General features: G+C 42.6%; 1 protein-coding gene across 1 annotated transcript; it reads left to right on the plus strand.

The window, feature by feature from the left end:
• Positions 1-519: 519 nt before the first annotated feature.
• RASL11A (RAS like family 11 member A) lies at positions 520-8963 on the plus strand. Its single transcript, XM_077484065.1, has 4 exons — positions 520-800; positions 3686-3742; positions 5771-5850; positions 8362-8963. The coding sequence occupies exons 1-4, from the start codon at positions 680-682 to the stop codon at positions 8827-8829; spliced, it is 726 nt and encodes a 241-aa protein (XP_077340191.1). The 5' UTR covers positions 520-679; the 3' UTR covers positions 8830-8963.
• Positions 8964-11376: the final 2413 nt, after the last annotated feature.

The raw sequence follows: 11376 nt of genomic DNA on the forward strand, positions 1-11376 counted from the left end.
TTTGTTATTTAAAAAAAATTTTTTACCTTTAATTGAACAAATTGAATTTAGAAAGCTGACTGATTGCCATGCACTGCTGCACCAGATTCTGAGTCAGTTTTAGTAAATCTCCTCCAATGCGGGTGTGTGAAGGGTTTCATTCTGATTGCTCATAGTAAATTAAACATAAGATGCCTCTATACACAAAAGATTAGCTGGGAACATTGTACGCACGATGAGGTCGTAGTGATCAGGAATACCTGACATAATGACAGCACAGGGAGATCTGTAAACACTTCCATTGATTGTATTGTCACTTTAATAATAACAATGTATGTGCATGCAATGATTTGGAGCTGTCAGCTGTGGTCATGCAGAGGAATGCGGATCTCCTCCGGTATGAAGGGCGGCAGGTGTCAGGGTGCTCCACAGTCCCCGGCGGGTCCCCAGGCTGTGGTGTGATGACGATCGTCGGGGGGTGATGTCATTGCACGTCATAGGAGTCCGTCCTCCGGGCCGCCTTCATTGCCTTTCCTGGAGATGAGTGTGTGTGAGCGGCGATATAAGAGGAGGAGGAGCGCCGGCTGGAGCACACACACCGCCCGATCCCGGACTGTGTACAGCTGGAATCCGCATTATCCCGGATCCCCCGCACCTTGGATGCATCGCCCAGTCTGACTCCTCCGGGATCTCTCCTCCAATGCGGCTACCGACCATGTCCGGGAACTTCCTTCTAGCGCCCATCCCGGAGACCGCCGACTACTTCACCGTCCGGGACATTAAGATGGCAGTGATGGGGGCCGGGGGTGTGGGCAAGACCGGTGAGTACCAGGATCACCCATCACCCGCATGTCACCAGGCGATCCGTGCTACTTTATATGTCCTATAGGAGAGGCCAGATGATGGGATCGATCATCACTGTTATCCCTATTATTGTTCTGTTATCTGTATCACATGACAATTATTGTCATCACCATTCATACCCCCTAGGAAGATCTAATATTCATTGATCATCTTTAGTTAGATGATTGATTTCTGCATACACTGGATGTGCCAATATTCTACTCAATTCTCAGCAATCAATACTCAGTCCAGGTGTATGATGTCAGATTTGTGCAAAATCTTTTGAGTAGAATATTGGCACATCCAGTGTATGCAGAAATCAATCATCTACTAAAGATGATCAATGAATATTATATCTTCCTAGGGGAATATGAATGGTCATGACAATTTAGTGATGACAAAAATTGTCATGTGATACAGATAACAATAAAACAGATAATTGAAGAATAATAGGGATAACAGGGCTGATTGATCCCATCATCTGGTCTCTCCTGTTATATAAACTCAGCAATCAATACTCAGTCCAGGTGTATGATGTCAGTGCGGATACAGTACACATTGTGCAAAATCTTCATTGTCTGCTACCCCTGTACAATAGAACTTTAAACAAGTATTCAACCTAAAAGCAAACATTTATAATTATACAGCTTACCAGTTCTTACATGCGTTTGCTGCATTTGTTTTCTTGTTTAGATATTCTTTCCTTTATTTTAACCTGGTGATCTGACCAGTAAGTCTGTTGTTTTTCAATACAACAATTGGTCCTGCAGATGTAGTAGTTAGAAGGTTGAGACAAAGCATTTAACGCTGACAGGGGTGCGTACAATGGTCAGCTTTTATTTATTTATGTAAAAACTTTATCCCAAAGGATACATTTTTTTTACAGATTATGGTTGGCAAAATGTTACTTGCCAATACACATTTAATAAATTTTTATTTGTAATATTAAATTATATGTTTAAAATATAAAACAATATAAAAATGATATTATATAATTAAAAAAGCAATAATAATAATAAAAAAAAAAAAAAAAAATATATATATATATATATATATATATATATATATATATATATATATATATATATAATTGCTTTTTAAATTATATTATACCATTTTTATATTGTTTTATATTTTCGTCGCGGGACCTAGTTGCCTCTCTTGCCCAACCCCCCCATAAATCCAGCACTGGTTTGCTGTAATTGCATGGAAAGTGTTAGCTGGAGTTGTTTGGATTCAATTTGTTAGTGTATCTAAATCTGCTAGTAGATCTAACACTCCCCCCCGCCCCCCTAGATTAACAGTGCTTCTGCCCAAAGGTGTCCCTGTGCTCCTTCATCCAGAGTTGGGGCACTCTAATAAAGTAGGTGTGTTACTGGCCAGATCACCGGGGAAAAAAGCCTTTGTTGCAGTGAATACACAGGGGGCGATTCCTGTCATTTCCAATGATCTCCTTTAGCCATGTGCTGACTTTAGTAATACCCTGCAACCTCTTAGAACCTTTTCACCAATCTGAACACATTAAACTGATGAACAAAGAGATGCTTGTATACTATATTAGTGTATATGCATCTGTTGGGTTCTTACAGACAATGCCGAGATCAGATCTCCTGTAGTACAGGACAGTACAGAGTGGAGTTACTTCTCATTCAGAGTTTTGAAAAAGTTTGCCGATTCACTTATTTGTAACAAGTATGCAATTTTATTCATTTTTTTTAAATTTAATTTTATTTAAAATGAAGACTTTTGAATTTCCTGTTCTGCATACTTGTTGCAAATTAGGATCTGAAAGTATTGAAAAATTAGGTTTAACATGATAGCCAACCAGTGAGTATTTTCAGAGTTGCGAGCAATCGCAGCCCCTAGATTTCTCTTATGACAGGTTTACTTTATCCCAAAGGTTGCACATCCTCGTCTGTGGATGACAGTTTGGGGGGGAATTTACTAAGACGGGAGCTGACAGAATCTAGAGCAGCTGTACATAGTAATCAATCAGCTTCTATCTTCAGCTTGTTCGGCTTTGAAAATGAAAGATAGAAGCTGATTGGTTGCCATACATGACTACTTCAGATTTTGGCTGCTTCAGTCTTAGCAAATTCACCTTAGACCCCATACACACTATTAGATTTTCTGCAGATTTTTGTCTTCAGAATTACCAAAACCATATAATATGAGGTCAAACCTTAAGAGTTTTAGTTTGTATGCAATCAGGCAGGCCCTTGCACTACATGGTTTTCGTAAATCTGATTAGAAAAGTCTGCAGAAAATATACTAGTGTGTATGGGGCTTTAGTCTGGCTTTATAAGGTATGTCATGGGCCACACAGCTGACATCAGGCTGGCCTCTGATGTAACACATACACTATTAGATACAGTAGCACATTTTGCCTTTATTTTAGAACTTTATATCAGGTACTGTCTACAGCCCTGGTTCACATTGATGCGATATGGCATGCGATTTGACTTGTCAAATCACATGCCAAATTAGCAGCAATTGCTGACAATGGCAGCGTCCGAATCTGTTCTCAAAAGTAGCTTCTGTACTACTTTTGGTGATTTTGGGGTGCGATTTTTTCCATTAACATCTATGCAGAAACCCGCACAGAGGTCTCTGAAATCTGCCCCCGAAGTCGGGGATGACACGTGGAATGAAATTGTGCGAGTTCAGCTGAAGTCAGTGTGAACCAGGACTTAGACATGGAAGAGAGGCGGATTATAGACTCCTAGGAACCTCTTCATTTCACCTCCATTCCCCTTTCATCCAGTTGTATGAATTTCTCATGTATATTCATGTGATTTTGTTTCTTTGTGCTATATTGTACCAAATTGCTAAAATGTTGTTTTTTTTTGTTTTTTTCTTTCAGCGATGATTGTTCGATTCCTCACTAAAAGATTCATCGGAGACTATGAAAGCAATACTGGTGAGTTTTTTACTTGATTAAAGCGCATCTAAACCCAAAAACAAAAAAAATATATAAATTATTGTTTCTTTACTAGTCCTTAGATGTGGTGGCTGCAGTAGTTCCCATTTTCTAGGCTTAGATTTTATTCTATTACATCATTTTGTATTTGCTTTCCATGTGTTACATGTCATGCATTTTTAATGTTGTGTTATCTCCCCCCCCCCCCCTCACACACATATTTTTATGAGATTTATGTGTATTTGACCTATTTACTTTTAGGGTATCACAAAGCCCCAGTGCTTCTCACTATTCCCAATTTCCCCTGTGGATAAATGTTCTGTACAATTTGGAGCTGATTCCCACCTTTGACAACCTTGGCTGTATGTGGGATATTTATTTAGGGCAAGGATATGGAATTAGCGGACCTCCAGCTGTTGCAGAACTACAAGTCCCATGAGGCATAGCAAGACTCTGACAGCCACAAGCACGAAGGGACTTATTTTGCAACAGCTGGAGGTCCGTGAATTGCATATCCCTGATTTAGAGCTTAGATTTCCTTTATTTCCACTTGGTGATCCTGCCAGTGACACATTTTAGGGGAGATTTACTAAAACTGCTGTACTGCACATGGTAGCCAATCAGGTTCTAACTTCGGCTTGTTTAATGAAGCTTTGACACAGAAGCTGGAAGCTGATTGGTTTCCATGCAGAGCCGCACCAGATTTTGCATGATACAGTTTTAGGCTGGGTTCACAAATGTGCCGCTGCGGGTTCCTGCCTGGGATTCGGTGTGTGTCTGTTTGCCTGAATTCGCACTTGAACCAGACCTAAACACGCACAGGGCCCTTTTTCAATCCGCTCCACGGCCACCCCAGACCTTTGTGAACTGGTTCCTTTGAAACTCGCACTCGCCTGTAATGCGAATTGGATGTGGGGAAAACCAGCATCCAATTCGCACATGTGTGAACCCACCCCTTAGTAAATCTCCTCCTTTCTGTCCCAAAGTGACCATATAAAGTCACCGTACTATGGTTTTTCCAACCTTTTTGTCCCGGAGGAACCCTAGAAATAATGTTCTGGTCTATGGGAACCCCTGCTAAAACAAGTTCATTGTGTTCAGTGGGAAATTGCTCCTTACATTGATGGACGGTGGGAGGAATGCCCCTTCTACAGACAGCTAAAAAGATCATTGGTGTCATGGAGCTGGCTCTGCCAAGTGGTGTTGGCACCGTAACTATGCAGACACTATCAAATGGAAGTTCAATCACAGCTTAAAGAACCCCAGTTGAGAATGGCTGCTGTACTATACCTATAGAGAAGCAGCGTTGTCACCATGTTGTCTCCTGAATTGGACCACAAACATCTCTTGCTCTCTATGAAATAGGAAGGAGGGGGTTTGTAGTTCACAGAAACAAAGGAGAAAGCTGATTACATGGTTAGAGACTTCAGTGCAGAGGAAGTTACATAGTTAGTAAGGTTGAATAAAGACACCAGTCCATCCAGTTCAACCTGAGTGTCTACAATTGTACCTATCCCTGTACATTGCACACTCACATTGGTCCCTACCCTCAGGGAGCCCACAATCCAAGGTCCCCATTCATATACTAGGGCCAATTTTGGACAGAAGCCAATTAACCTACCTGCATGTCTTTGGAGTGTGGGAGGAAACTGGAGTACCCGGAGGAAGCCCATGCAGGCACAGGGAGAACCTGCAAACTCCAGGCAGCTAGTGTCGTGGTTGGGATTTGAACCAGCGACCCTTCTTGCTGCTAGGTGAGAGTGCTAACCACTACACCACTGTGCCGCCCGCAATTACAAATACATTAGATGTCTGGCAGAATCAACAGTATTTTTCTTGAATTGCAGAAAATGTAATTGTACTGGAAAAAAAGAAAACTAATGCAGCCACCACATCCAAGGACTTGTGAGCTGCAATATATTAAATTTTAGTTCTTGGATTTAGATACACTTTATATTGTAAATTGCCACAAATCCCCATTTTGACATTTTCCTGAATATGGCTTATTTCCTCTTTTTCATCAAACAGGAAACTTATACTCCAGGCTGGTGGCTGTAGAAGGGGAACATATGGCTTTACAGATCCAGGACACACCAGGCTATGTTAAGGTGAGACTCTTACAGCATATATCATATGTACAGATTATTATTGTCTGTCGGGTGCGATAACATCCGTCTGACTCATTTCTACAATGTATACTGATTTTCACAAATGTGTCATTCTTATGTCTCCAGCCCCTGTGAAATCTGTTTTAAGATAATAAATTATAGGGACCACATAAATGAGTCACTGATTCCTATGAGTCAGTGCTCTAACAGTATGACAGACACTTGCAAATAACTATATCCTAAGGTATTCAGATTTTATTGTGCTATACAAACATGTAAATCTATTTGTTATGCTCTGCATGTTAAATTTCATTAAGGGCCCATTCACACTAGGAACTGCATGTGAATTGCACAGGAACACGGTGCGGTTCCTGTGCAATTCACATACAGTTTTGTGCAGTGCGATTCAAAATGAATGGGCTAAAATCGCACCACGCTGCACCAAAAGTAGAGCATGCACTCCTTCTGGAAATGCATTGCAATTGGATTGCATGGTACCTTTGTACCATGCAATCTGGTGCTGCGACCTGCGTTTGGGCTGTCATTAACTTTGCACTGACACCTTCTGCAAATTGCAAGGACAGCGTGGTTGGAATGCGGTGCGGGAAACTGTCACAGAACGTGGGTTTCCCGCACCATGTTCTAGTGTGAACGGACCCTAATATAGAATCAGAAGAAGTTTTGAGCAAAGCCTCGACCTGAAATCTATGTGTAAATCTTATCTTTGCTGCCCAAATGTAAAAATTATTTTTTATAAAGTCGATCTCTGCCTGAGTGGGAGGAAGAGATTGTCGGAGGAACTTCTAGGTATTGGGTTTATGCATCACGCCTATGGAGGCATCATGCTTCATTGTACATAAAGGCTGACACAATTGTCAAAACAAATAATTTATAGCACACCTCTTTTATGTATCAGTCCACACACAATTAAATTTCTCTGTTGGTCATACTTCTGTGAGTCACAGGAGTGCAGTTCACAGTTTGTTCTGCACTCCTGTGACCCAGATTCAGCCGACAGCGAGCTAAAGTCTGCTGTTGGCTGACGTCACAGAGCCGGTACAGGCAATAATGTCGGGAATCACCCAGATGCCTGACTGGCAGCTAGCTCAGCCTCTGCACTGCTGAGAACCTGAGCCGGCTGCTCCCACCCCCTCCATAGTCCGGTGCTTCAGTGAGCACTGGAGGGGCAGAGCAGAGAGTGATGAATGGCAGTCAGCACTCTCTGCTCATGGAAGAGAACTTGGTGATCAGCAGTCACATGATCTCTCAGTTCTCGGTATTAGAGCCGGCGGGGCAGCTGCAGCATCGGATTGATGCTGCAGCCAAATAGGTGAGTATGAATGGCTGTGTGTGTGTTTTTTTTTTTTTATATATATATATATTTTTTTATCATTCATCAGCAGATTATCTGGGTTCCCAGCTCCACTCACTTTACATAATCATTTCAAGGGAGTCTAGCTCTCCCTATTGGATTTTTCTGTAGTTTTACATTGTAGATTCTAACCCTTCCCCACTTGGCAAAATGAATGTGCTTTTATTGTTTGTGACTCTGATAAAGAGATTCCCCTCACTTCCTGTTGGGGTGACTGCGTAGGACGTGAAGGAAAAGAGAATCTCCCTAGTGGGGTTGCAGATAGCAACAAAAACTTGATATAGTAAAAAAATAACCCAAAACCGGTTATAAAAGAAAAAAGGTTTTAATCATTCATCACGCTAACCAAAAATGTAAAACTTTGTATTAGGCTTTAAAGTGTATCTAAAGCCAAAGTTTTATTTTTAATTTTTGGATAGTCTGGGGGAGGGTTAGAACCCTTGTCAGGTTTTTGAGGTTGTCTGTGACTCAATTGGTGAGATTTACTTTCTCTGAAAAGAGAGGAAAACTCCAAAATTTGAAATGGCCATCAGAACAGGAATAGAGGGGGAATCTTCCAGTGGAGACATTTGTTCCAGTGAGCGTGACTGATGAGCTTGTACAAATTCCCTTAGTGGGTGGCCTTGTCGGCCCCCTCCCTTCTGATTTTGTTTGATTAAAAAAAAAAATTGAAGAAGCCAGGCGGAAAATTGTTGTACATCTAACCACATGCAGCTGCTGTTTGGATATTTTGACAGCTGGCAGGCTGTCAAAATACAATAGGCACAGTGGGTGATTCCTCCATATGCACTGTATAGCATGGATGGTGGAACCTGTTAGTTTTTTTAATTTATTTTTAATCTATAGGTTTATGGTCATCTTAAATTGGAGAGATTGTCTTTCGCTTCCTATTGTGTATATATGACCGGAAGTAAAGCTAATTCTCCCTAATAGACTTTAGAAGTAGTTTTATCCATTCCCTATTCAATCCAAAACTGGCTTTAATCCTACATATATTACTATTACTCATTTACCGGTACGCCTCTTTCTTTATTGCTGTATATCAGAATGTTGGTAACAGATCACATAACTATCTAGCTGTTCAGTCTATATAAATCTGTCAGATCTTGGGTTATAAATCCTTTTTTTATTCTGCCTAGGTGGAAGATGACGTATCTCAGGTTGCAGACATGCTGCGATTTATTCAGTCATCAGAAGGTTTCCTGCTAGTGTACTCGGTCACAGACTTAAGGAGCTACGAGTACATCCGCCACCTCCACCAGCACATCCGGAAGGTGCACTCGGACTCTAAAATACCCATTATTATTGTGGCCAATAAAGGGGACCTCCTCCATGTCAGACAGGTGCCTTCAGATTCCGGAATCCAGCTGGCCAATGAACTGGGCTGCTCCTTTGTGGAGATCTCCACCAGTGAAAACTGTCAGGACGTTTGTGACGTGTTCCATCACCTGTGTAAAGAGATCGGCAAACACCAATCCAGCAGCACTGCGGAGAAGAGGAAAGGCTCTATAATGCCACGACCAAAGTCGCCTAATATGCAGGATTTAAAGAGACGCTTTAAACAAGCGTTATCGCCAAAAATAAAAGCTTCCTCTGCCATGGCATAGTTTGCATTCCTACAGGAAAGAGACTGTGTTTATTTTTTTATTTCAGAATAATTTATTTTTTTTAATGAATATTTTAATGTGTATATTGGCATGCATAATGCCTAAACCAAATATATATATTTATTTAAATATTATCCTTTGGTTTCCTGTGTCCTGGTCTTTATAGGGAACTCATTTATCTGGTCTGGGTTTTGGTAGTTAAGAGTAAAGGCAATGTGTTTGCAAATACTTTAGAACATACCATTGAATTCCCTAAATCTGGGAGCGTGACATTTTTGTAAATCAGAGGCAAGATCATTCATAACTAGTGTTTTAAAAACCAATATCTCTTTCTCTCTTCCCCTCACCCTCCCTCCAAACCAGAACAGTCTGAAAATGAAAGGCTAAGTTCCACCTTTCCCAAGAAAAAAAAAACACTACGCAGCAGCGGCGTCGCTAGGGGGTGGCTTTTGGGGTTATAGCGCCGAATCTCTGACCCATAGCCCGAGTCTCTGCAGAGGTTCCCAAGGGGAGGAGAGGCTCTCTGGGGACCCTGATGTAAGTGGGGGGCTCTCTGGGGACCCTGATGCAGGGGGAGGCTCTTTGGGGACCCTGATGCAAGGGGGAGGCTCTCTGGGGACCCTGATGCACGAATGAGGCTCTCTGGGTACCCTGATGTAAGTGGGGGGGCTCTCTGGGGACCCTGATGTGGGAGGGAGGCTCTCTGGGGACCCTGATGCAAGGCAGAGGCTCTCTGGGGACCCTGATGCAAGTGGGGGGCTCTCTGGGGACCTTGATGTAAGTGGGGGGCTCTCTGGGGACCCTGATGCAAGGGGGAGGCTCTCTGAGGACCCTGATGCAAGGGGGAGGCTCTCTGGGGACCCTGATGCAAGAAGGAGGCTCTCTGGGGACCCTGATGCAAGGGGGAGGCTCTCTGGAAATCCTGATGTAAGGGGGGGGGCTCTCTGGGGATCCTGATGTAAGGGGGGGCTCTATGGGGATCCTAATGTAAGGGGGGGCTCTCTGGGGACCTTGATGTAAGGGGGCTCTCTGGGGATATATACACACAAACATATATCATATACATGTGTATGCCCACCCAAGCATATGACTTTCTTTACTACATTGCTATGGGCTCTAGCCCCAGATCTTTTGTAGACCTAGCAATGCCCCTGCTATGCAGTCAAGGGGCCCCAGTAGGCATTAAAAAACTGTGCAGCTCTGTAGGGTTCTTTAACGTTATTGCCTGTAGACTATTTGTATGCACTCTCTGTGTGGTGGCAAAAGAGGATGAGCTTTTATGTCCACACAATGCTTATATGTGTCCTTAGACAGCCCACTCTTGGCCCAGTGACTAAGCTGGCATAGACAGCTCTTATACCTAGTAATGATCGGGGGAGGCAGGGTGGGCCCCTGATCATTTGACAACTATGATGGGGTGGTCACGTGATTGCACAGTCTTCCTCCCGGGCATAAAGATCCAGTTAAAGGGACGCTGAGGCTCGGTGGGAAAGGGTTAGGCTACCATTTTGCTAGACAAAGATGTTACCTATGATTATCAGTTGAATTTCAGCTGTCATATTTTTTTGCCTGTTAGATACAGTAAACATGTGTCTTCTATGTTCTTGTCCACAATGAAACAAATTTTTAACATTGTTAATTTGCGTAGACAACACACTGATGAACCCCCCCCCCCCACCCCCAACCTCCCCTCGCTTCTTTAGGACTATTGGTATAGATATTTTCTAGCATACGTGAAGCTCACGCACTGGGACCTTTGCTAATTTTCAGTTTGGTCTGTATCTGGGGAAAAAATCACCAAAGTTGGGGTACTAAATGAAATTGCAGTCATATTTCTTTAGTGATAGGTTTGACTTTAAGTATGGGTTGTGAGAGTCAAGGTGCATTCTTGGAATCTAAGAAAATTATGGCTTTCAATCAATGCTGATATACACTATAGTGTCAAAAGTATTGAGACACTTGCCTTTACAGGCACATGAACTTTAATGGCATCCCAGTCTTAGTCTGTAGGGTTCAATATTGAGTTGTCCCACCCTTTGCAGCTATAACAGCTTCAAATCTTATGGAAAGGCTGTTTACAAGGTTTAGGAGTGTGTCTATGGGAATGTTTTACCATTCTTCCAGAACAGCATTTGTGAGGTCAGGCATTGATGTTGGATGAAAAGGCCTGGCATGCAGTCTCCACTCTAATTCATCCCAAATGTGTTCTATGTGTTTGAGGTCAGGACAGTCAAGTTTCTCGACCCCCAAACTCGCTCATCCACATCTTTATGGACTTTGCTTTGTGCACTGGTGTGGAGTCATGTTGGAACAGGAAGGGGCCTTCCCAAAACTGTTCCCACAATGTTGTGAGCATGAAATTGTCCAAAATGTCTTGGTACGCCTCAAGAGTTCCCTTCACTGAAACTAAGGGGCAAGCCCATCCCATGAAAAACAACCCCACACCATAATCCCCCCTCCACCAAATGATTTGGACCAGTGCACAAAGCAAGGTTCATAAAGACATGGATGAGCGAGTTTGGGGTGGAGGAACTTGACTGGCCTGCA

The sequence above is a fragment of the Lithobates pipiens genome, unplaced genomic scaffold, assembly GCF_037356315.1.
Source record: "Lithobates pipiens isolate NorthernLeopardFrog02 unplaced genomic scaffold, aLitPip1_a1.2 Scaffold_16, whole genome shotgun sequence".
NCBI lineage: Eukaryota > Metazoa > Chordata > Amphibia > Anura > Ranidae > Lithobates > Lithobates pipiens.